Source organism: Microcebus murinus, chromosome 21 (genome assembly GCF_040939455.1).
Source record: "Microcebus murinus isolate Inina chromosome 21, M.murinus_Inina_mat1.0, whole genome shotgun sequence".
In the NCBI taxonomy this organism is placed as follows: Eukaryota; Metazoa; Chordata; class Mammalia; order Primates; family Cheirogaleidae; genus Microcebus; species Microcebus murinus.
This window is the reverse complement of record NC_134124.1, coordinates 31,567,266-31,594,052: the sequence shown is the minus strand read 5'-3', so window position 1 is coordinate 31,594,052 and position 26,787 is coordinate 31,567,266. Positions and strand designations below refer to the sequence as shown.

At 39.5% G+C, this 26,787-nt stretch overlaps 1 protein-coding gene across 2 annotated transcripts; it reads right to left on the bottom strand.

Annotated features, from left to right (window-relative positions):
* RARS1 (arginyl-tRNA synthetase 1) lies at positions 1-25,479 on the bottom strand. 2 transcript variants are annotated; one of them, XM_075996279.1, is made up of 15 exons: positions 25,389-25,479; positions 23,098-23,232; positions 19,302-19,490; positions 18,021-18,129; positions 17,130-17,230; positions 15,897-16,018; positions 14,791-14,911; positions 12,512-12,641; positions 11,424-11,528; positions 9,372-9,550; positions 8,755-8,864; positions 5,463-5,568; positions 1,280-1,452; positions 587-834; positions 1-218 (listed from the first exon to the last, which is right to left on the bottom strand). In XM_075996279.1, exons 1-15 carry the CDS (start codon positions 25,431-25,433, stop codon positions 109-111), a joined length of 1,983 nt encoding a protein of 660 aa, XP_075852394.1. In that variant the 5' UTR covers positions 25,434-25,479; the 3' UTR covers positions 1-108. The 2 variants fall into 2 exon arrangements, with proteins under 2 accessions (XP_075852394.1, XP_075852395.1); XM_075996280.1 differs by lacking the exon at positions 25,389-25,479 and adding an exon at positions 24,843-25,236.
* Between the last annotated feature and the right edge of the window lie 1,308 nt (positions 25,480-26,787).

Below are 26,787 nucleotides of genomic sequence, written 5' to 3'. Positions count from 1 at the left end.
GATAGTTGACAAATTTTCTTTACTTGTTTTTGTATCCACATGATTGTAAAAAAGCAAACAGTGCTAATGGCCACTTTGGTAACAACACAAGTTGTTTAAACCGAAGGACTACATCCTTTGGACAGGTTTTATTCCCAGGATATCAAATCCCTTGGCCATGACAGCAGCTACTGCTTCACACAGCAGCATACGCCCCATGTTGACCTTCAGTATTTTTCCTGAGAAGAAAAGAGAAGATATTGTTTTTCTTTTTGAAAATTATTAAAATATATTAATTCAGTCTATTTAATTATGCAAAATTCTGGGACCTTTAGACACTACTTTTATTGGCAATGTTCTATACCCAGTAGTCTTCCAATTGTTTACATTCTATCCCATGTCCCTGAGAGCGGAAAAACAAAGAATTCTGCTTTTTAAGCACAAGTTCAAATTTTGCCTGTTATAAATGATACGGATGACTGTGCTATCATTTGTGGGGGGAGAAAGGAGGGAGAGATTTCATGAATAAAACAAATGTGAAAACCCTCCTAATTCAAATGCCCTGATGACACTCCACCCCGATCTGGCCACTAACTGAGGCACTCACCAGTCTGTCGGTCTTTCTCCACACAGTAGCAGCTATCGTAGAACTCTGTGAAAGTAGTTGCCAACTCATAAATGTAATCACAGAGAGTGTGGAGAAATAAGTCATCTAAAATTTTTTGCACAATCTCAGGGAATCGTAAAATGCACCGGCCTAGTTTCCATTCTTTCTCGTGGTCCAAATTGATCTTGGTCTCTCGAGCAGCTTTCTGGAGCATCTCTTCATCGATATTGGCCAGGCGTGCAATAGACCTGAAAAATTAGGCAACCGTCATTTTTCCTTTTTGTTAGGCAAACTCATTCTTCTCCACTCAAAAATGCAGAACAAGTAACTGACATAAATCAGAAATTATCGTCAATTAAGAAGTTCTTACAAAATGAAGAATTTATTGTAGGGTATACTATTAGGCAAATAAATAATCTGGTCTAAAGCATTTCATATTATTAAAAATGGGAATATAATTCTTTTAGGCGAGGTCAGAAGACACTTTCCTGGTATTTAAACCATGAATGCCTAGGAGATAATCTGCCAGAGCAAACAGGGACAGGCTTAGGGATTCCAGTATAACCTGCAATTCTAAAAGAGGACATATTTCCAAAAAGGCTAGTACACAGAAAAATCAGAGAAAAAATTTTTGGAGCAACCCAAGTATGCCTTCATTCAATACAAAATAAAGCAATGTCTACCCACAATTACCTGATTCTCGTGAAGGCATACAACAAGTAAGCAGCTGTGTTTCCTCTGTCATCCAGCATCTTATCAAAGGAGAAGATGTAGTCATTCAACCGGCTATGGGAAAGGTCGGCGTATTTGATACAGCCATAAGCAACGGATGTCTGAGCAGCTTTCAATTCCTCTGCAGTTAAGACCTTTAGGGGGAAAAAAGCAATGCTTAATTTAATAGCTTACTCACTGCTGCTTCTGCCCTGGTGTCTCATAGACAGAAGAGAGGGGTAGCATCTAATGGAGATCTTATCAATAAGCCTTAATAAACATTGACACTACAGTAGAATGACATGGGCCAATGTACAAAGAGAATAATAAAAATATAACTCATCAGCTATGCACAATGAAGAATGTTTCTATGAGAAAATAAATTTGTGAAATATCAAATGTCACCATGAATACTTTTTCCCAATGTACTCAGTAGATATGAAACCAAAAGCACCAATTATTAATTCATATCTACTTCATACCATGAATATTATGAGGTTATAGGAAACAAAGTAATATAGTCAAACACAAAAAATTAGCATAAAAAAAAAATTAGCATCAAGTAATTATTTGAAATCCACAGTGCATCAAGGGTGGAAGAAAGATTGTACTGTTTTGCTAACATCTGTCATGTATTCTGAAGCATTATTAGACCCTAAGTCAGTGATCAAGAATTTCCTCTTGTCATGATAGAACAGTTTGTAGCAGACTAACCCTTTCCACCAAAAGCAATTATTTAAAAGCTGGGTAAGGGTCGGGCATGGCCAATCACACCTATAATCCCGGCGCTTTGGGGGCTCAGGCGGGAGGACTGCTTGGGGCCAGGAGTTCGAGACCAGCCTGGGCAACATAGTGAGACTCTTGTCTCTACAAAAAATTAGCTGGGCGTGTGGTGGCACATGCCTATTAGTTCCAGCTACTTGGGAGGTTGCGGCAGGATGATCACTTGAGTTCAGGAGTTGGAGGCTTCAGTGAGCTATGATGGCGTCACTGCACTCAGCCTGGGCAAAAGAGCAAGGTAACATAAAGCAACTGTTTCGAGTCCTTACAGTGCGCATCAACACAAGCAAAGTTTGAGGGGCTATAATTCCTAAGTGAAGGAAAGCATAGGGAATGAGTTCCACATTTATCTGGCTTTTCCCATGAGGACATTTTCCAAATTGCTAGGTAGCAGGCATGGCGGTACAGAACCCAAGCAGAAAGAAGTGGTCTTACTGGGTCAAGATGACAGAGCTCAAAGCATGGGACTGGCAAAGAAGCAAGGACAAAACCCCCAAGAGAAGGGAACCAGACAGGAGTGAAAAACCTCTGGGAACAAATTTCTTTCAAATTGTCATATAGCTGGCATGCACAAGGAAAGACTCCCCCAAAACCTATCAGAAAAGAGTAAGTGGGTGATTAAAGAGCTGGGTGGCAATTTCAGCAGCTGTATGATGCTGGGCAGTCCCAGCAGCAGCAAGGTAAAGGGCACTATTATGAAATGAGAATGGCCACATTTCAGGAGGAAGGACCTCACCGAAGGAGTAAAGACATATTGAAATAGTTCAGCCCTAACAATGCTCAAGACCAAAACTGACAGGAGCAAGATAATCAGCTGATACCTTTGCAATTTTTCATTTAAAATGCCCAGCATCCAAAAACAAATGAAGCTAAAAGCAAGATGAAAGGACTACTCACTATTGGTGGGGACGTGTATGAGGAAGGGACAGAAGAGAAATGAAATAACAGAAACAAACAAACAAAAATAATAGCAACTTTAAAGTCTGAAACTGTTTAAAATGAAGCTATTTTGAAAATACTTATTAATGATAAAGGGGAAAATGTTAACTTTATAGTAGAGAAAATGACATTATCACTTTAACCAAGTAATCAAAATTCATATTAATCATGAGATGGGCCGGGCACAGTGGCTCACACCTGTAATCCTAGCACTCTGAGAGGCTGAGGTAGGTGAATTGCTTGAGGTCAGGAGTTTGAAACCAGCCTGTGCAAGAGCGAGACCCCGTATCTACTATAAATAGAAAGAAATTAATTGGTCAGCTAATATATATAGAAAAAATTAGCCAGGCATGGTGGCGCATGCCTGTAGTCCCAGCTACTTGGGAGGCTGAGGCAGGAGGATTGCTTGAGCCCAGGAGTTTGAGGTTGCTGTGAGCTAGGCTAACGCCACGGCACTCACTCTAGCCTGGGCAACGAAGAGAGACTGTGTCTCAAAAAAAAAAAGGCCGGGCGCGGTGGCTCACGCCTGTAATCCTAGCTCTCTGGGAGGCCGAGGCGGGCGGATTGCTCAAGGTCAGGAGTTCAAAACCAGCTTGAGCAAGAGCGAGACCCCCGTCTCTACTATAAATAGAAATTAATTGGCCAACTGATATATATATAAAAAAAACTAGCCGGGCATGGTGGCGCATGCCTGTAGTCCCAGCTATTTGGGAGGCTGAGGCAGAAGGATTGCTTGAACCCAGGAGTTTGAGGTTGCTGTGAGCTAGGCTGACGCCATGGCACTCACTCTAGCCTGGACAACAAAGCGAGACTCTGTCTCAAAAAAAAAAAAAAAAAAAACATGAGACGTATCAACACCAAGATGTACCTCTGGGTGTGAACTGGGAAGGACTCTACACCTGCTCTTGCCAAGACTGCATAACTGAATATAATCGTGAGGAAATATCAGACAAATTTAAGGGATATTCTACAAAGTAACTGATTAGTCTCTTCAAGTGTCAAGGTCATAAAAGTCAAAACACCAAAGAACCGCCCATATTAAAGAAGATTAAAAGGATACAATAACTAAACCTGTTATCCTGGATTGGATCCTGGACTAGATAAAGGACTTTAGTGAGACCAATGGTGAAGCTTAAAGAAGGGCTGCAGATTAGTTAATGGTATATCAATGGTAATTTCCTGATTTTGACAATCACACTATAGCTATGTAAGATTAGTATTTGGAGAGGCAAAGTGAGACATACGGGAATTCTGTGTATTATTCTGCAAGTTTTTTAAGGCTGAGGCTGGGTGTGGTGGCTCATACCTATAATGCTAGCACTCTGGGAGGCCAAGGCGGGAGGATTGCTTGAACTCAGGAGTTTGAGACCAGCCTGAGCAATAGTGAGACCCATCTCTACTATAAATAGAAAGAAATTAGCCAAACAACTAAAAATAGAAAAAGAATTAGTCGGTCATGGTCGTGCATGCCTGTAGTCCCAGCTAACCAGGAGGCTGACACAGGAGGATCGCTTGGGCCCAGGAGTTTGAGGTTGCTGTGAGCTAGGCTGACACCATGGCACTCTAGCCGAGGCAAACAAGAGTGAGACTCTGTCTCAAAAAGAAAAAGAGTATAAGAGGAAAACTATTTTTTGCTGGTAATGGAAAGAGAATATAGGTGGAGAGGATATAGCCTTATGGCTTGCATGCACTCTCTGGATCGTCAGCGATCTACCTAAACCAAACAAGAAGGCTTCTCCTCAACGTATCTTTTTATGTGTTTGGCGCTCTCATGTCTACATCTCCTATTCTGTTTCCCCTTCTGTAGTTTTACTCTTCTGCATGTCCATTCCAAAATATCACCTCATTTTCTGGAAAGAAGAAATAAGATACTCTGCATCTCAATCCTTGACCTCTGCTCTGATACTACCATCTTCAAAAAAATTGTTTTTCTTGTTGACTTTTCTTATTTTGATAAAATTCCTCCAGACTCCACACAAACCCAACCATAGTCCTTTCTATGGGTGCTATGAAAGCCCATGACGTTGCCTGCCTCGATGACTCATCAATGGCCTTGGGTGGTGTTGGCTTTTATGACTAATCTACAAATGCTCCCAGAGAAGGAGCTCAGCAAATGTAGACTCTAATGTTAGCCGAAGAATCAACCCCCTTCAGTCTGCAATATTCTCCTGTCACTGGGAACTGCCACCAAGAAGCAAAGACACTATGCTATACCGACAAAGGACGAAAAAACCATGGCCTTCTGTAATAGTCAAGAAAAAACTACAGTTTCAAAGTAAATGCTCAGCAATTCACGAAACAAACTTACTGTGTAATAAAATCTAAACACCATCAGTCAGCCTAAGGTGGTGTGACTCCTTATAATTCTCCTCAGTTCTCTCAATGAAAACAAAAATGAAAAATCATGATGCGTAGTACACACTATGCTAATAAGGCCTTGGATTACCTTGTCTCTTTCTTTTTCCTTCAATTTGTCCATGGATCGTTTTAGTCCTTCTTCCAGAAGGTCTATGAGGCGCACTGTTTCACCTGAACGTGTTTTAAACTTCTTCCTAAAAAATTTAAAAGCCCCAGTTAAACAGATTTTGAAACAGACCTTTCAACTTAGAAATCTCTGAAAACTTTTGAGGGACCTGACCACAAACGATAACATATGCCTTTTATAAATCTCTATTGTACAGGTTTCCCAAGAACTATTAAGAGAGGGCTTGATGGCCATAGTAACACTGCCATATTCCAGTTGGCAATAGGGAGGGTAACAAAAGACAGGGTGCTTTCAAGTGTCTCTTATCTAGCCCTCAGCCTTGAGTATCCTATGCTTTAGCCCCTAATAGCACTCTCTCCATATTCACCTTTAATACATCCCTAGCAGGGAAAGAAAGAAGATATTGGTTAATTTATTCACTTTCCTGGAACATAAAGTTTGGCTTAGTTGTTTTACCCTTTTAGAAAAATTATTAATAAATACATGTTTGCTTCTAGAGTTGTTTGAAAAGTCAGCAAATTCTTTACTGGAATCTCATTTGCATTTTTCTATCTAAGTGAGTCCTCTTGTTCAGTGGTAATCAATCCTGGACACATATCAGAATCGGCTGAAGAAGTTTAAAAAATAGGATGCCAGTCCCCCATTCAGATCTATTGAAATCAGAATCTCTGTGAATGAGGCAAAACCACTTATAAGCACTGCCCTGGGCAGTTGCACTACTAAAAAGCATTTTAAGAAAACTGGATTTAACTTAGTAAACAGCAGAAGTTTATGTGACACCCAAGTATATAATTTGTCTTTTTCTTTTTTTTAGGTTAAAAATCCTTCAAACATAACAATGGTAAAATTGAAGCACGCTATTCTAATATTCTAACACAAAGCCTATCAAAATAAATGTGATACTTTGTACTAAAGTTTTATTTTTAGAGCTTGCCTTAGAAAGGATTTACTTGCCCTTAATCACAGAATTAAAATTATTCTATAAATACCTTACATACTTGCATGGCTTTCTTTTTGCCATACCCTCCTTCTTGAGTGTCCAACTTCCAAATCTCCAATGAATGACAATCGTCGTAAAGCCAAGTCAACAGACTGAACGAAGCCTTCCTTAATACCTCTATTTTGCAATAACTGGTCCTTTCAGTTACTACCTGTGCCTGCCTTCAATTTTTGTTTTTTTGTGTTGGTCTACTTTGACCAGTGGTAACACTATGAGGAATGTGTATCTGAATACTAATCGAGCTTTTAAATAGCACAGATGCCTAATATCCACTTTAGACCTAGTAAAAAGTAACTCCTAGCAGTGGGGCCTGGCATGTATATTTTCACAGGCTCCACAGCAGATTGCTCTGCTCTAGACGATAGGCCCCTTCATGGAAGAAGCTGTGTTCTACGTATCTCTATACACACTGTGGAGCACCCAGCCAATGCCATGCATAGCAGATGCTCAATAAATGGGCACCTGGGAGACAGTAAGATGATGAAATAAAACAGAAAATGTCACTAAAAATAGACGGCAGAATCTGTGAGCATATTAATGGAAATATTTAAAATATGGTTAGCTGTCACTGGTTAACTACCATTAAAATTCTCTTTTTAAAAAAATGGGCTAGGCCCCATAAATATGCACAACTGTTATGTTTCCATACATAATAAAAATAAATAGAATCATAAAAAAAAATTGGGCTAGGATGCCATAATTACATGATACCGAGTAGAGAAATATAAAAAATAAATTATCAAGGACCCCTTAGTCATTACATGATAAGTGAATTAAATGCCAAGATATGAATCCTAGTGATAAATGTAGTAGAAAACAAATCTGATAATGTTAACCAACTGGAATATCATTTAAATGTTTGAGATCATCTAAATGTTTGAAAAACCAACAGTTAAGAAACTAAGATAGTATAAGTGATACTCAACTCACTGGTTAGCTTTTAAGCACTTTCTTAGGATAAACAGGATAAGGACCCAGTATCTTCTGATTTAAAAAAGTATACCTCCACAGAAAAGTCACATATTACAATTAGAAAATGTTTCCAACAAGGTCTTTGACCTCTATATAATTAGTATCTGTAATACCTTGACATAACCAACTTGCCTTTTATACATTCAATCATGGCTTTTGTACATTGGCAGGGCACATCTCAAACTAATTCATGTGGTTTTTACAAGCATCACCACCCTCTCTGTGGGATGGTAGTATTTAATACTTGTCACCAAATCGAAGATGTTATAGATTTAAGAGGCATGCTGATTAAATGGCAGGTAATCCTAAAACATTAGTGAATATAAAATGTTAAATGTGAAAAATTTTTGTCTTTGAATTAATTCTGTATATAAATATTTAATTGTATTTACCTTTTTATTTCATACACATTGAGCAGAATGTGGGGAAACAATTAGAAAACAGAAAAACAAAGTATGGATATTAACATGTAGGTCTCAGTAAATATTTTTGAGACAAACATAAAAATGAAAGCAGTGAATCTTAAAACCTAACTGGATCCTCAATAAACTTACGCCTTTTGACCAAGTGTTCAACTGTGAAGGAAAAAACAAAGACATTACAAAATCCCTGGACTATAGTGTTGAATATTTTGTCTGAAATCTGAGGAGGTACCTTTATAGATTTTGTAATTAGATCTATGAGAGTAGAAACCCCCTTTATAATTTGGTAAGTCTGCAGTCTGGTTTTCATTCACCCTTGCACATACTATCTCCCTAAGAGGGTTCCCTCTAGCACTGATGACATAAATACAAAACAACTCTTTGGGGTTTACCAAACATATATAGACTAAAGAAAATCAGGCCAGGGACGGTGGCTCACACCTGTAATCCTAGCACTCTGGGAGGCGGAGGTGGGTGGATTGCTCGAGGTCAGGAGTTCGAAACCAGCCTGAGCAAGAGGAGACCCCGTCTCCATTAAAAATAGAAACAAATTAGTTGGCCAACTAAAAATATGCAGAAAAAAATTAGCCGGGCATGGTGGCGCATGCCTGTAGTCCCAGTTACTTGGGAGGCTGAGGCAGTAGGACTGCTTGAGCCCAGGAATTTGAGGTTGCTGTGAGCTGGGCTAACGCCATGGCACTTACTCTAGACTGGGCAACAAAGTGAGACTCTGTCTCCAAAAAAAAAAGACAATCACAGACTTTCTTATTTCTAATATGGTATCAAATGAAATGTAGCCTCTTCCAAGAAAATTGGGGATCAGTCACATCATTACCGTCTTCAGATTTTCCACACTTACTTGTCTTCCCCTAGCACCACACCAAATCCAGCATGGGTCACTCGAGTTACTTTAGGGTCATACCAACCAATCATCTGAGCAGCAGCAAATATTGTCTGGAAATGCACAGACTACAAAGCAACAAAAATAGGAAGTTACTTGCTAGTTTCCTAATAATAATAAAAAGACTTAAGGCTCTTGTGCTTAGTAATAAAAATTTATAAAATTCAAATCACCCATAAATATTATGAGGCACGTATTATTATAAATGCTCTTCCATTATTCCCTACATAGGAACAGTTAAGACCAAGACTATCATTATATTTTCTATTATGCTCAAAGGTTTTTAAATAACATAAATTATGTTTTAGGTCTCACAATAACCCCATCAATAGGAACAATGGCTGAGGTTCAGAGAAGTATCCTTTTCCAGTTTGTGGAGATAAGCTGAAAAGTTGAGAAGTGTCCAGATCTGGCTGGCTCCAAATTCTGTTCTCTCTCCTGTTACATTTATGTTCGGAATCTTAGTCTTTGGGGATAATTCATATAGTCTTCTAGTGCCAAATGTCAACAATCTCACGGTATTGTCTTACCTCCGATCAGACAATGTTAAAACATAAAAAAATCTACAAACTCACTTGTCCACTGTCCACCACATAGATAATCATATCTGCTTTTTCCTCAAATAGTCTTTGCTTAATAGCAGCCAGGTCAGATGTATCATAGGTATACCCTCCATCTGATTTTACTATGGTTAACGGTATGGAACACCCTGGGACAAACACAATCTTTCTGCCATCATCCACTTGCACAAATCCTAGGGAAAAAAAAACCAATAATGTTAAAAGAACCCTGAAGGAATACGAATGCTTAGTCATTTTAGAAATATTTTAGAAAATATGAGAGAGCTAAAGAAATCACAATTTTTTTTTCCACCATGATCTAATAGAAGCCTGGGAAAAATGGCTACTTTAAAGGTTGTCTGGGCAGCAGTCAGATATTCTGGCAGTTTTCTGCACTCACACTACACTTGGCTCCCAAACTCTTTATGTAGTACCTCACAGAAAGAAGCCCACCTGCTCAGGAGGTCCAGAACATGAATATCTGTGCTTCCCTTTTCTGTGCAAGCTGGAGCCCTGACTCTCCTCTTGGGGAAAGATACAGTTCCTATATTGAGTTTTCACTACATGCAGTAAAGAAGTTAACAATGTCCCAGGGTCCAGCAAACAAACATGGCAGAATTTAGCATTTGGAATGAGAAATGAAAATGAAAAAAATCATGTTCACCTACTCATGATGAAAAAGGCAAAATTCTTGACTACAAGAAGGGACAGAAGCCGGGCGCGGTGGCTCACGCCTGTAATCCTAGCTCTCTGGGAGGCTGAGGCGGGCGGATTGCTCGAGGTCGGGAGTTCGAAACCAGCCTGAGCAAGAGCGAGACCCCGTCTCTATTATAAATACAAATAAATTAATTGGCCAACTAATATATATAGAAAAAATTAGCCGGGCATGGTGGCGCATGCCTGTAGTCCCAGCTACTTGGGGAGGCTGAGGCAGGAGGATCGCTTGAGCCCAGGAGTTTGAGGTTGCTGTGAGCGAGGCTGACGCCATGGCACTCACTCTAGCCTGGACTCTGTCTCAAAAAAAAAAAAAAAAAAAAAAAGAAGGGACAGAAAAGACCATGATGACAACAACCACCGTTGTATATTTGAGTGCTACTATGTGCCAATACTAACACCTAACTTTAACCTTCACAGTAACTCTACATGGTAAATAACTTTGTGCTTTCTCAGTTCAGAAAACTGAGGCTTGGTAAGGTAAAGGCAGTACAAAATAGTGGCTAAAAATTGAAGCTCTGAAGCCAGACTGCCTAGGTTTATATCTCAGACTTATCACTTATAGGCTATGTGACCTTGGGAAGTCATTCGCTTCTCTTGTGCTATTTTCTCAGAAAATAAACATCTTTAAAATTTTATTACCTTAAAAATATGGTCCCTAGGCCCCAGAGACTGTGATTAATAAATACTATTTCTCATTCAAGGAACTTGGCTTCCTTGGAGATCTGACTGATCCCAGATCTGAGGCAGGATTTGTACAAAATGAGCCTGGAGGATTATATACCATAAAGCTATTAAACTATCACGGACTAGAGGGGCTGAGAAAAACAAAACAAAAATACAACATAAAATAGAAAGCCAATTTGAAGAGGTTACCATTAGCCAAAATTGGGACAATCTTCACAAAGAATAAAGGTAATTGAAAATATAACCCATTTATAATAATGCTAAGATCAACTCGTCATATCTGCAAGATGCTAAGAAACATCTGACTAATAAAGAAAAAAGAATTAAGCACTTACACTCCTGTCTTACATGAACCGCACCTCAGGGTAACCAAAATAATTGTGTGTAGTTCAAGCCTGTGTCGTTCAAGGGTCGACTATGTTGTAGTTTCAGGGCAAGAGAAAGGGCCTGTTTTTTCAGAAACACATACCAAAGCACTTATATATGAAATTACATGTAACCAGTATGTATAAGAACGTATAGATATAATACGGTTGACCAGTATTTATAACCTTTGAAAGGTGATGAGTATGTGAAGTTGGGGATTATTATAAATTTTCTCCACTTTTGCTTATGTTTGAAAATTCCTATAATAAAAAGTTAAGAAATAAAAAGCAGAGAACCTACCTTTATTTTCAAATTCCTTTACAACATCATCCATCCTATCTTGATAGAACGATTCCCCTCTCTCTATTAAAGAGATGTCCAATGCATCGTAGATTTTATTAAACTCTAGGGAAAAAATGCCACCAAATAAGGAAAATGCACAAGAATATAAACAGGAAATATGTATTTTACATTAAAAGAAATTTATTTGGAAGAAAATTACATAAAGTACTGATCATATACACACACACACACACACACACACATATACACAGTCTGTCGTTTTTAAAAAGTGGAAAGAATATGGTAACATACAAAATAATAGCAGTGGGTGAGAATATAATCTAATTTTTCATAAGGAACATGTACTGCTTGCATAATTTTTAAAAACCATTTCTTAAAAAAATGTAAATGAAAAGAAAAAAGCATTTACTATTTGGTGATCAATCAAATATTTATTAAATTTTCTTAGTGTCTTTCCTAATTTGTACCATTTACCTGTCTGTCTAGCTATGTATTAGTGACACTGAATTACCTACTGTAGCATTATAAAACATTTTACTACCCAGCACTGCAAACCAGTACATCATTAGTCTTCTTTCTCAAACATCTACTGACTATTCTTATCCATTTACTCTTCAAAGTAATCTTAAAAACTATTTTGTCAGGTTTGAAAACTCGAAATTGCTTTAAAATTATAGATGACATTTGGAGAACTAGGGAACACTTGGCACGGCACTTTATTCAAAACACTCCATTACATCCTGCTGTATATTTCTCTTCATTTTAGTCCTATACATTTCTGGATAAATTCATTCCTAAGTATTTTAGAGCTTTGGTTGCTACTGTGAATAGGATACTTTCTTTTTCTTTTCCACTTTACTTTGTGATTAACTATTGCTAACTTCTAAGAAAGTTAAATTTTGTACCTGCCTATCTTATTAGACTTTCTTATTAGTTGTTTCAGTCTCAAAAAGATATTTAACAAAAAAATCTATTTGCCTGTCCTCAAAAGTTTAAAATGTCATTCAAGGTCAATTCTAAATAAAGACTCAGGAAGCTATAAGCATAGTATTTGCCCGATAAATGAATGAAGACCAGAAACTCACCTTGGCGGGAGACATCACATATAAGCTTCCAAGCTTTTATAATATCTGGATTTTTACTCTGGAGCAGAACTACACACTGATATGCTCGCTTCTTAAATTCCTCCTCAGTATCAAACCTCTTCTTAGATTCCTGTGTTTAAGAAAAAAAAAGTAAAGTTCGTAAAAAGATTTAATCCTGTATTTCTAGAAAAATAATTTATTCATTTTTAAACACACACAGAGTAAAAATTCAGAACATCAGACTGAGTGCTCAATAGTCAAGAATATGGTTACAAATGAACATACCAAAGAACCCTATTATTTTTGAAATAATTTTTCTTAAAAATACAAAAATCTGGCCAGGTGTGGTGGCTTGAACCTGCAATCCTAGCACTCTGGGAGACTGAGGCAGGAGGACTGCTTGAGCTCAGGAGTTCAAGACCAGCCTGAGCAGGAGCAAGACTCGTTTCTGCTACAAATAGAAAGAAATTAATTGGGCAACTAAAAATATACAGAAAAAATTAGCCGGGCATGGTGGCTCATGCCTGTAGTCCCAGCTACTCGGGAGGCTGAGGCAGTAGGATTTGTTGAGCCCAGAAGGTTGTGAGCTAGGCTGATGCCATGACACTCTAGCCTGGGCAACAGAGTGAGACTCTGTCTCAAAAAAAAAAATTGCTTTATATTATTACTTTTTGTTTTATTTCTATTTTAAAAGCAATAAATGCTTACTATTAAAAAAATTACTGTTAATACTACCCAAACTAACTAGTGACATTTGGTATATAATTCCAGATATTTCTTTGCAAATACAGATATATATTTTAACAAAAATTAGAAATGGTATTTCCTTATTGCAGTTTGTAAATTTTAGCAATGTATTTATAATTTATAATAGATTGCCGCATGATATTTGAATAGATTAATAGATTTGCCTCATTATACTCAAATTACAGAACTCCAATAAATGACTGTAACAGTTATTTTACCAGTCTTGTATCTGTAAACATTTAGCTTATTTTCAATAGAAAACACTTACCAGGAGACAAAAAAACAAAACCAAAAAACCCCTACAAATGTTTACTTTTTAATGAAGTAATACTATTCTTGATAAGTTGTCTATCACATGGATATAATTTTATTTTTATTTATTTTTGAGACAGAGTCTTGCTTTGTTGCCCAGGCATTAATATAAACATGGTGTACCATGCTTATATTAATCCCCTATTAAATTTCTTTTTCATTTGGGGGAGGCTGTTATCCAGTAAATAGCTTTGTATATGTAGGCTTTTTTCCCTTTTTAAAATTATTTCCAGGCTGGGCGCAGTGGCTCACGCCTGTAATCCTAGCACTCTGGGAGGCCGAGGTGGAAAGATCGCTCAAGGTCAGAAGTTCGAAACCAGCCTGACCAAGGGTGAGACCCGTCTCTACTAAAAATAGAAAGAAATTGGCCAACTAAAAATACATAGAAAAAAAAAATTAGCCGGGCATGGTGGCTCATGCCTGTAGTCCCGGCTACTTGGGAGGCTGAGGCAGCAGGATTGCTTGAGCCCAGGAGATTGAGGTTGCTGTGAGCTAGGTTAACGCCACGGCACTCACTCTAGCCTGGGCAACAAAGCGAGACTCTGTCTCAAAAAAATTATGGATGATGTGAAAATTTGTCTTTTAAAAAACTGCTCTTCCATATACTTGCTATTCTCAATTTTATGTATTGTGAAATTATCAAAAAATGTAAATACTAAAATGTATTTTGATAAATAAGCAAAATGTATTTTGATTAATTCATTTAGCAACAAGTAATGTGGTAGAATCCAACTTTCAACATACACCAATAAAGCAAAAAAGACATGTTAAAGGTTGGGGAGACGGCTGTTTCTACACAGAAAACCAAACACAGTGGATCCAGTTCTGTTTCCATGTACACAACCAAATGCAATGAATCCAGGGGTGAGGGATGGGTGTTTCTAGGCACATAACCAAATGCAATTGATCTAGGAATAAACAAAATTCAGTTTTTCAAAGTATGTGAACTCAATGAAAGGGCTTTTATTTTCACCCCTGCCATGCCATATCATTATGGTGAGGCCAGTGTATGTGAACAAAGTTTATTATGTTTATCAGGTAATTAAGTTCAAAGGTATGACATTTACACAGACAGAACAGGACACAGTTGGAACCTTGACCTTCAGAAGTTTAGCAACTTTCATTTACCTCCATACTTGCTTTAAAACCATTTTGAACTCCCTAACGAGAATAATAATTACGATGAATGGTAAACAATATAGCAATAAATGGTATCAAACCTTATAGAAGGCCTGAAGGTCCCCAATAGGAGGTGAAACTGTTAGATAATCTGGAAATTTATCTTGCAGGTGAGCGATGAGCATGCCAAACTGGGTGCCCCAATCTCCTACATGATTTAACCTAATATCAGAGAATATAAAATCATTTAAAAAATTACAAAGATGTTTAAATTAGAAGAATTATGTTCCATTAGAAACGACTAACATTTAATTGCCAATACATCACCATTTAGTAATATCTGTTTACTTGGCTGTTTCCTCAATTGGTCTGCACACTCCATGAAAGACAAACACTATGTCTGTGACATTCAGCTCTATATACCCAATCACAGGCTGCACATAGCAAGCATTCAGGATTTGCTGAATGAATTTCCTATCAATGGACTATAATCTGTTTATTGTGTAGCTAACTGGGACAATGACAGCTAAGTCAATGTTGGTCATTCCCACAATTTTATGAAAATTTAACTTTTTACCAATTATCTTAGTGTAATTTAGACTACTGGTCCCCAGATGTCAATGGACAAAACTCTTGGAAATATATGTCAATCCAATCACTTCCCTCTGCTTTTATCTAATCCCAAACCACAAGATCATCAAGTGGATTATGATAGCCTCCTCACCTATTACTATAGTCTCCCTTCTCTGCCTAGCTTCTTCACAGTAAGTAGCCAGAGTAATCTTTAGTTTAATCACATAAACCCATAATTAAAACTCTCAAGTGGATTCCCATTACACTTAGAATAAAATCCCCATTTCCTCCTATGGCCCACAAGGTCAAATGTAATCTGTATCTTGCCTACCTCTCCCCTCTACTGGGACATAAACCCCTGGTATACAGAAGGTTCTCAAGAAATATTTGTAGAAAGAATGAATGTGCTTTTATCCTTGGTTCCACCTCTAGAGTCTAAAAAAAGTAAATATGTAGAAAGTTCAGGAGAGGCCCAGGACGTATTTGAAAATCTTACTGGATGATTATAAAGAAGAACTAAGCTTATGATCCATTGATTTAGTCAAACATTCTTTCTCAAGCAGATGGTTCATTTTCTATAGAATTCTCCAAACAAGAAAATAAGGCAAGAAAAAAGAAAGACAAGAACACATACCTGAGCACGTCATATCCTGCAAATTCAAAGAGGCGGCACATACTCTCTCCTATGATAGTAGATCTGAGGTGGCCTACGTGCATCTCTTTAGCTATATTGGGAGAGGAAAAGTCAACAACAACCTGGAATAGACAGTAAAGAGAAAAAGATTTTGAAAAGGGGCATAAACATTTTATTGTTAACCTTCATTAATAACATAACTCAGATTTAAGCATTAAGTTGGGTTGTAATTCAACCATGTTAGATTCCTAATGGATCTACTTGTATATGATTAACTAAAAAAGAAGCAATTAATTTATAAAAATTATCCATCCTCTATTTCAACAATCCTCCATAAGTATCAGATGGCTACCTCCAATGCCTTATGGAATAAAGTGGAAAAAAAAAATCATATAACATATCAGGTCCAGAAGAAAGATTACTTCACAACCATGTTTACAATCCCAAATATTAATGATTAAATCTCAATATAAAAAGCAAAAGCCAGCTGGGTATGGTGGCAAGTGGCAGTCATGCCAGTTACTTGGGAGGCTTGAGCAGAGGAGTTCCAGCGGGGGCAACATAGCGAGACCACATCTCTTAAAAAAAAAAAAAAAAAAAAAGTAAGCCATTCCCAGCTATAGCACTTTCCATGCAGTTCTTTCAAAAAATTTTTTTAGGCTGGGCACGGTGGCTCACGCCTATAATCCTAGTACTCTAGGAGGCTGAGGCAGGGGGATCATTTTTAGCTCAGGAGTTCAAGGTCAGCCTGAGCAAGAGTGAGAGCCCATCTCTACTAAATATAGAAAGAAATTGGCTGGACAACTAAAAATATATAGAAAAAAGTAGCCAGGCATGATGGCACATTCCTGTAGTCCCAGCTACTTGGGAGGCTGAGGCAGAAGAAGGATTGCTTGAACCCAGGAGTTTGGGGCTGTTATGAGCTAGGCTGATGCCACGGCACTCCAGCCCAGGAAACAGAGTGAGACTCTGTCTCAAAAAAAAAAAAAAAAAAAAAAAAAAAAAAAATTTTTTTTTTTTTAGAAATGGTATGTTGTTATATTGCCCAGGTTGGAGTGCAGTGGCTATTCACAGACTCAATCCTGGCCCATGACAGCTTGCCTTGAACTGCTGGGCTCAAGCAATCCTTCTGCCTCAGTCTTCCAAGTAGCTGGGACTAAAGGCACATGCTCCTGTACCTGGCTTCATGTAGTTCTAAGATACTAATACATCAACAGAAGACTGTACATATACCTTTTTATTCTCTCCAAGAGCAGGTAGTTGAACTCCATTCACCAGGAGATTAGTCAGCTGTTCTGACACAAAATCCTTTCTCATGTGGACATTAATAAAACCTAATGGACAGTAGAAGAAAAAAATATCAGATAGTCTCTTATCTTAAATGAATGCTCACGCCCCAGGATTTGCTGCAGATACTGATCTGGCTCTGGTAAGTTCTCCAGCATTCCAGTATCACTTGAGACCTTGACTTGAGCCCTTGCACAAGCTCCTGTCTCAGCATCTATTTCAAGTCTTCATCACCCTCCTGAAAGTTTCCTATTTAATTCAAGGCCCTTTCACTTTCAGCAAACAATTTGTTCGCTTCTTCAAACACAGGGCCCTTTCACCACAGACTTATCTGACATTATCTATTCTCTTTTTGCTTATGAGAAACTGAATCAGGCTGGGAGCAGTGGCTCACGCCTGTAATCCTAGTAACTCTGGGGGGGCCGAGGCGGGTGGATTGCTCAAGGTCAGGAGTTCGAAACCAAACTGAGTAAGAGTGAGACCCCGTCTCTACTAAAAATAGAAAGAAATCAATTGGCCAACTAAACATATATATGGAAAAAACTAGTTGGGCATGGTGGCACATGCCTGTAGTCCCAGCTACTCAGGAGGCTGAGGCAGGAGGATCCCTTGAGCCCAGGAGTTTGAGATTGCTGTGAGCTAGGCTGACGTCATGGCACTCTAGCCTGGGTGACAAAGTGAGACTGTCTCAAAAAAACAAACCACAGGGAGACAAAGTAATTCATTCAAGATCAGGTAGCTAACCCTGTATTTAAAATGGTTATTATTTTTTATATTATTATTACAAAAGGACCCATTATCAATACAACTATTAAGAAGGATAATATTATGTCATACCAGGACCAGCAATTTCAACTTTTTCAATACATTCACTGTCTGGGAGATGTTTGGTAATGTTTTCGGCAATTTCTCTTGGATTAACTTTCTGTTCCTTGGCTTTGAACATCTACAACACAATATAAAATGATTCATTACACAGCAGGTTTCAGCAAGTTCAGAAACACTCAACCGACAAAGCAAGAGATGCAATTCACATAAGACCCAACAAAAGGCAGAAGCAGAGAAGTCCAACCACCTTTTGAACGGACAGATTAAAGCATCAATAGTGCCAAGAAGAATAGAAAAGTGCCCAAACCACATGATCTCTATTTCCAAATGAGTTGTATACACATACCTACAACTTTTTAATGAAGAGGTAATAATATCCATCATACCTACATTTCTAATTTCATTTTCATTATGAAAGTACAATATTTAGACTTGAGAAATAACACTCTCATTGAAAAAGATCTTGAGTAACCCTTTCCTACTCAGCAAAGAAAGAAAAGTAAAAAGATCCAAGCCAGGTACAGTTATCAACAAACACATTATACAATGTAGCTAATAAAAATGAGAAATTCCTCTGCTTCAAAATAAAATCTGTAAGCCTGCCTCAAAGACACTACAGGTACATCAAATGTTTGATGGGAATGATGGTTGGTAAACGCCTAACTTTTAATTTCTCCCCTTCCAACATTCATTAACACCACACAGCAATCATGGACACAGCAGGAAGAAAGTACCAAAACAAAATATGCCCTTCAATATTGAGAATACAGGCCAGGTGTGGTGGCTCACGCCTGTAATCTTAGCACTCTGGGACGCCGAGGTAGGCAGATTGCTCAGGGTCAGGAGTTTGAGACCAGCTTGAGCAAGAGCGAGACCCCCGTCTCTACTAAAAACAGAAAGAAATTAATTGGCCAACTAAAAAAATATATAGAAAAAATTAGCCAGGCATGGTGGCACATGCCTATAGTCCTAGCTACTCTTGAGGCTGAGGCAGAAGGATTGCTTGAGCCCAGGAGTTTGAGGTTGCTGTGAGCTAGGCTGACGCCATGGCACTCTATCCAGGGCAACAGACTAAGACTCTTGACTGAAAAAAAAAAGAATACATATAAAATGTAACCAAAAATTAAAACCTGTGCTTTTCAAAAAACGTAAAATATACATCATTCTTTCTCAAGTTTTTCAAACTGTCTTTTCATTACAGATATAACAATGTGCTATTATTTATGTAAATAGTGATGACAATACTTAATAAAATCAAACAGCCAAGACCGAGTCGTAATAATACACTACCTGAGAAATACCCATAGCACTGTTACATTGATAGTCCCCAAACTTGGGCTGCTGACTTGGTGTCACTATCAGAGGAGGATTTTCCAAATCTGGATATGCAGCCTTAATGGCACAACCAAAGACTTCTTGTAGGCGGCTATTGATGTTAATCATATTTTTCGTTGGTCTGTTCCTCTCTGCCTGAAGACTCTGCAGGAAAAGAATGGAAATATGTCAATAAGGTATTACATCATATAAAATTTCCTCAAATATTTTGTGAAACCTTCAAATATCTTGACAAGAACCAAAAGGAAACATGCATTTATAGTGTAATGTTCTTATATCTGGGATTTGCTGAGACACGTAGTAGGACGATGTCCCATGGCATCTAAGACATCTGTGGGAAATGCCCTATGGTCTTATACTTTTGTACATTTGTTTTAGCAGAACAGAAACTGGGAGGGAGTAAAAAGAACTGACTGAATCCTCAGCTCTGAGAAAAGAGTATAAACTCAATACTAAATACCTTCACATCAAATACTAGAAGTAAAAACTCAAGGGACAAAAAAAAAAAAAAATGTATTCTATCAATCAAAATGTTGACCTCTTCAGCCGGGCACAGTGGCTCATGCCTGTAATCCAAGCACTCTGGGAGGCTGAGGCGGGTGGATGGTTTGAGCTCAGGAGTTCGAGACCAGCATGAACAAGAATGAGACTCCATCTCTAGTAAAAATATAAAGAAATTATCTGGACAACTAAAAATATATACAGAAAAAAATTAGCTGGGCATGATGGCTTATGCCAGTAGTCCCAGCTACTTGGGAGGCTGAGGCAGCAGGATTGCTTGAGCCTAAGAGTTTGAGGTTGCTGTGAGCTAGGCTGACGCCACGGCACTCTAGCTGGGGCAACAGAGTGAGACTCCGTCTCAAAAGAAAAAAAAAAAAGTTGACTTCTTCAAGGCATGAAATTAAAGGGAACAAAATAGATAATATTAATATGCCAGAAAAATAAGTAGTTCTGTCTGTTTATCCCATATTAGACCCACTCCTACCTCTCTTACATCCTATTTCTCATTTTCTATGAAGTGAAATATATTCATTGAAAATGGCATATAGTTACTACTATTACTGTGCTTGTCATACCTTCACAGAATTATCTGTCTCTACCACATGATCGTTGCATGCATGCTAAGTATCTAATTCCTGGCTCTCTCCCTGGCACCTAGCATTGTACCTGCCATATAGTGGGTTATCAAAAAATTTTCAAACACATACACTTTTAAGAGAATACAAATAATATGGTGCCTGTGCACTAATCACAATTTTATGTTAGTCAAAATGTCAAGGCCAGGCGAGGTGGCTCACTCCTGTAATCCTAGCTCTCTGGGAGGCTTAGGCAGACAGATTGCTCAAGGTCAGGAGTTCGAAACCAGCCTGAGCAAGAGCGAGACCCCGTCTCTACTATAAATAGAAAGAAATCAACTGGATAACTAAAAATACATAGAAAAAATTAGCCAGGCATGGTGGCGCATGCCGGCAGTCTCAGCTACTTGGGAGGCTGAGGCAGAAGGATCGCTTGAGCCCAGGAGTTTGGGTTGCTGTGAGCTAGGCTTACGACACGGCACTCTAGCCCAGGCAACAGAGTGAGACTCTGTCTCAAAAAAAAAAAAAAAAAAAAAAATTATATTCTTAAATTCATTAAAAAATCTGATTTTAAGTTTTTAATCAGTAATGGACTCTTCTCTCTGATGACATACTAAAAAAAAAAAGAAGAAAAATATGCTCTCACAATCTAAAGATTTCCAAATACTAAAGTTATGTAGATATCATCTTAAGACCCAAAACCTACTATAATAAATTTCAATTTATTTTATTTTTAAAGGATAAGGGTATTGGTATATATGTATACTTGTGTGTGTGTGACACACACAAAATCTACTGTACTTAATTTCTGCACTATGAAAATTAATATGAATAATCAGGCTGGGCGTGGTGGCTCAGGCCTATAATCCTAGCACTCTGGGAGATCAGAAGGGAGGATTGATCAAGGTCAGGAGTGCAAGACCAGCCTGAGCAAGAGTGAGACCCCATCTCTACCAAAAAATTCAAAGAAATTGGCCAACTAAATACATAGAAAAAATTGGCATGGTGCGCATGCCTGTAGTCCCAGCTACTCGAGAGGCTGATGAGGCAGGAGGATCGCTTGAGCCCAGGAGTTGGAGGTTGCTGTGAGCTAGGCTGATGCCATGGCACTCTATTCCCGGCATCAGAGTGAGACTCTGTCTCAAAACAAACAAACAAACCCAATGTGCCTTCCATATTATACTGGCAGTATTTTCTGATCTACACATGAGAGCTAATTTGCATTACAGAAACGTGTATTAGAATACACTGTATTTTCTTTCAGGAGTTCGAAAAAAAGAATACACTGTATTTCCTTTAGTTTCTTTTCCCTTAATAGTCTCTAGTACTTAGTCATTTAATACTTTTGAATTAAAATAAATACACAGAATTAAGTATGACTAAGTGCTGAATCCATGACATACCCAGAAAAGTGAAATTATTTTCAGAAGATTCCATGGACATGGAATTTTGTGATTTTAGAAGACTCAAAGACAAAGCTCTTTCAAGCACAGCAGATTACAAGTAATAAAAAAGACTTCGTGGGAGTGGGTAGATAGGGTCTAGGATGAGTAAATGAAGTCAGTTTTGAGAAAAAAATGTAATGCCAGTGCAGTCTGTCTAATAGTAGTATATACAAACAGGAGAGTAATTACGAGAATGAGGTCACACTTTGGGATATGTCATTAGCAAACATGAAAGACACGCCAAAAAATTGAAGCAAGCTCATTATTTGACAAATCTGATAAATAGGCCAGGCGTGGTAGCTCACACCTGTAATCCAAGGCTGGGGCGGGAGGATCTTTTGAGTTCAGGGGTTTGAGACCAGCCTGAGCAAGAGCAAGACTGACCCATCTCTACTAAATATAGACCGAAATTAGTTGGACAACTAAAAGTACATAGAAAAAATTATCCGGGCATGGTGGCCCATGCCTGTAGTCCTAGATACTCAGGAGGCTGAGGCAGAAAGATTGTTTGAGCCCAGGAGTTTGAGGTTGCTGTGAGCTAGGCTGACACCACAGCATTCTAGCCTGGGCAACACAGTGAGACTCGGTCTCAAAAAAACCCCAAAACATAAAACCTGGCCAGACATGTGGCTCACGCCTGTAATCCTACCACTCTGGAAGGCCATGGTGGGAGGATTGCTTGAGGTCAGGAATTCGAAACCAGACTGAGCAACAGCAAGACCTCGTCTCTACTAAAAACAGAAAGCAATTAATTGGCTAACTAAAAAAATATATATAGAAAAAATTAGCCAGGCATGGTGGCACATGCCTGTAGGCCCAGTTACTCTGGAGGCTGAGGAAGGATTGCTTGAGCCCAGTAGTTAGAGGTTGCTGTGAGCTAGGCTGACACCAGTGCACTCTATCCCAAGCAAGAGAGCAAGACTTTGTCTCAAAAAAAAAGTCATGTGCATAAGCTGTTGAAAGAAATGTCTCAACCCTGCCTAAATCCTACTTTAACCTTGCTAAACATTTACAACATTTCAAAGGGTCCTGGAAGGATACAACACCGGCTTATTCCCTATTTGCACCAACTAACTCAGTCCTAATTTGTCTAACATGGTTAAAAGGATCAGGTTTCTATCCTCCTTTTCCCAATTTCAATAGGGTATACTTTCAGAATCATTGGTAACAAAGGTCTTAAACAAGATATAATTTAAACTGGAGAATAAAATTGAAACTCAGAGTACTCACCCTTCGAAGAATATTTAGTCGATACTTTAATTTTAAATTTTCTTCTCGCAACTGCTCCAAATTTGGAGAAGCCTCTAAACACCCACAGTTTTTCAACCGGTCAATTTCAGCAGTCAGAGACTTAATCTCTTTTTCCTATAAAAGGAAAAGCACTTTGTTCAGTCCAGTAGTGTCAATGACTTCCAAGATATGATAAATTGTACCATAAACTAACTTTGTCATTTCCCCTTTCTGTCAGGGCATGGCAGAGGCCACGGGAACGGACTTTCCCGTGGCCTCTGTAAAATTAACAAGCTGTAATTTTTCCTCCTCTGAGATTTTGCTGACATTGGCATATTCTCTTTAATAAAAAATTAAGCACATATGTGTGGTGTGTGTGTGTGTAGGGAAAAAGAAATGGTAGTGATAACTGTATAATAGGATAAGTCTCATATTTTTTCTTTCTTTGGCTCAATAAATCATTCTGATTTAGAGAGCACAAGTGTCAGGGTGACCTATCTGTTTTTATTACTAAATTTTATGACTTGGGACTCTTTTTTTTTTTTTTTTTTTTTGAGACAGAGTCTCGCTTTGTTGCCCCAGGCTAGAGTGAGTGCCATTGCGTCAGCCTAGCTCACAGCAACCTCAAACTCCTGGGCTCAAGCAATCCTTCTGCCTCAGCCTCCCGAGTAGCTGGGACTACATGCATGCACCACCATGCCCGGCTCATTTTTTCTATATATATTAGTTGGCCAATTAATTTGTTTCTATTTATAGTAGAGATGGGGTCTCGCTCTTGCTCAGGCTGGTTTAAAACTCCTGACCTTGAGCAATCCGCCCGCCTAGGCCTCCCAGAGAGCTAGGATTACAGGCGTGAGCCACTGCGCCCAGCCTGACTTGGGACTCTTAAAAACCAAATGTCGTTTGTCATATTCAAAATAGCTCAAGCTGGTCGGGCATGGTAGCTCAAGCCTGTGATCTTACCACTCTGGGAGGCCAAGGCGGGTGGATCATTTGAACTTAGGAGTTCGAGACCAGCCTGAGCAAGAGCAAGACCCCATCTCTACTAAAAATAGAAAGAAATGAATTGGCCAACTAAAACTATATAGAAAAAAATGAGCCGGGCATGGTGGCATATGCCTGTAGTCCCAGCTACTCAGGAGGTTGAGGCAGGAGGATTGCTTGAGCCCAGGAGTCTGAGGCTGCTGTGAGCTAGGCTGACTGACGCCATGGCACTCTAGCCTAGGCAATAGAGTGAGACTCTGTCTCAAAAAAAAAAAAAAAAAAATAGTTCAAGGGTCTGCCTTTTACTCTTTCTGGGACAAAACAACTTTCTCATTTCTTCCTATTTCCAGTCCAGTGCCTTAGGTCCTAGACCAAGCTTTGTACTCTTAATACCTAAAACTAAAGACACGTCAATTCAGAAAGAAAGAAACCTTCTGACTTAACTGCAAAACTCAGGAGGAAGATTCCTCACCTGAAACTTCAGAATATTTACCAGGAGAAAGCTACAGACAAAACCAAGTTGCCAACCATTAGCATACATTATGTTTCAGGTGTTACGCTTTTCAGAAATTATCTTTATAAGCATTACAGGCCAGTGAGGCAGTCCTTAATATCCTCGCACTGATAAAGAATACAGGGCTCAGAGCAGTAAACAACTTGCCCATTTACTTAACCAACTTGTACTTTGTGATTGCTGTCTTAACATAAAGCAGTTCCCGTAACAGGATACTATTAATTATTTTCTTAACGCTCCTCCCCACCTGGGCACAAGGGGTAACAGAGCTGTCCCACTTCCACTTTCATATGTTGTGACTGTCCTTTCCCCACGAATGCTGAGGCAGAGAGCAAACTTCCGTTTGTCTGACAGTGAGCCCCTCCAGGGGCTTATCAGGAAGCCGCCTGCTCAGTATCACAGAGAAAACGGCGGCTGGGCTGCAAATCAGGACCCAGGGTTGCTAATCTTATCGCATCTTGCCTGTCCCCCGGCATCGGACACGCTGGCTTGCAGAGGTCTGGGAGAGGGTGGGACTCCCCACTCCGCGGAGTGTCACAGTCACCAGGGCCTCGGAAGGACGGGCTCTTCCTTTCCCACCCTTTCCTGCTCCGGCAGAAGAGGCAACGAGTTCCTCCTGGGAGGGCGTGTGCCTCCAGAGCAGCGCACGCCGAGGACTCGGGACCCAGCTGCCGGCGTCTGGGGCGAGCAGGGCGGTCCTGGCCTCGCCGCCCCACCCCTGACGCTGCTCGGGCGGGAGCCGGGGCCGCGTCCCTCCCCGCCAAGCCTCGCCGCCGGTCCCACGTGGCCCGACCTGCTGCAGCAGCCGCGCGGAGCACTGAGCCACCAGCCCGTCCATCCTCCCGTCAGCGCCTCACACGCCAAGTGGCCGGAAGCGGAAACAGCCAGTCGCTCCCGGAAGCGGAAACCCCCACCGGACCCGTGTGTCGGGCGGACTAGCCGCCGCTGCCTCTGCTGCCCCCTGGCGGGATCCAGGCGATACTGCGAGGGAAACCCACGGGAAAGTCGGCCCTAAGGGAGACTGCAGCCCTGGGATGATGGGGCGAGAGGAGAGGAACTGAGTGGAATTGGAGCAGAGCTGCCCTGTGCTTGGACACAGGTGCTTACCTAGAGCCCCTGTCTCTCAACAGCCTCAGTTTGCCCCTCTGCGAAATGGGCGCAAAAGTAACAATCCATTCATTCGTTCAACAAGCATTTATTGTGTACGTTAATATGCCAGACACTCTTCCAGGCTCTGGGGATACAGCGAAAACAAGATAGACTAGGTCCCCGTTACCATGGTGGCTACATTTTAGAGTGGAGAGATATAGTAGGCCAAAAAATAAATAAATAAATAAAATAGGAGAAAATAACAATCTCAAGGAGTTTTAATGGCCAGGAAGGAAATGTGATAGAGTGACTTGGGTCAGAGTAGGCAACTCTGAGCAGGTGACATTTGAATTAAAATCTTATTTATTGTCCCAGCTGTACTGAGGTATAATTGACAAATAAAAACTGTACGTTAATGATGGTGTACAATGTAATGTTTTGAAACATTTACACATTCTGAAATGATTACCACAATCAAGATAATTAACATAACCATCACTTCACATAGTTATCATCTGGGTGTGTGTGGTGTGAACATTTAAGATCTACTATCAGCAAATTTCAAGACTATGATACAGTATTATTCATAGTCACCATGCTACACAGTAGATCTTCGGAATTTATTCATTCTGCCTAACTGAAACTTTGTTGACCAACATCTCACCGTTTTCCCTAGCTGCCCCCCACCCCAGGCTCTGGAAACCACCATTGTACTCTCTAATTCTATGAGTTTGACTGCTTTAGATTCCTCATATAAGTGAGATAATGGTATTTGGCTTTCCCTGTTCAGCTTTTTGCACTTAGCATCATGTCCTCCAGGTTCATCCATGTTGCCACTTATAATAGGATTACCTTCTCCCTTAGGGCTGAGTAATATTCCATTATATACATACTTAGTTAAAATCTTTCAACTGAAGAATCATGAGGTCCAGAAATTTGGAAAGGAGAGCTTTCTTTCTTATGAAGGGTTGCACCCTTCAGGCTGGCCATCCGCAGGCTTGCAGTGTGGACTCTGACAAAAACTAGAAGCAAAACATTTCAAGGCAGGGAAGAGTAGGACAGGAATTTATGCTGAACAGGTTGGATGAGTGTACATATTCAAC

Excerpts from the sequence above, each read along its gene's own strand:
- RARS1 (XM_075996279.1), bottom strand. The coding sequence starts at position 25,433 with ATGGACGGGCTGGTGGCTCAGTGCTCCGCGCGGCTGCTGCAGCAG. Across the intron at positions 23,233-25,388 it reads CCGCGCGGCTGCTGCAGCAG|GAAAAAGAGATTAAGTCTCT; the intron begins GTCGGGCCACGT and ends TTCCTTTTATAG. Across the intron at positions 12,642-14,790 it reads ACCTTCAGGCCTTCTATAAG|GAATCTAAGAAGAGGTTTGA; the intron begins GTTTGATACCAT and ends TCTTAAACACAG.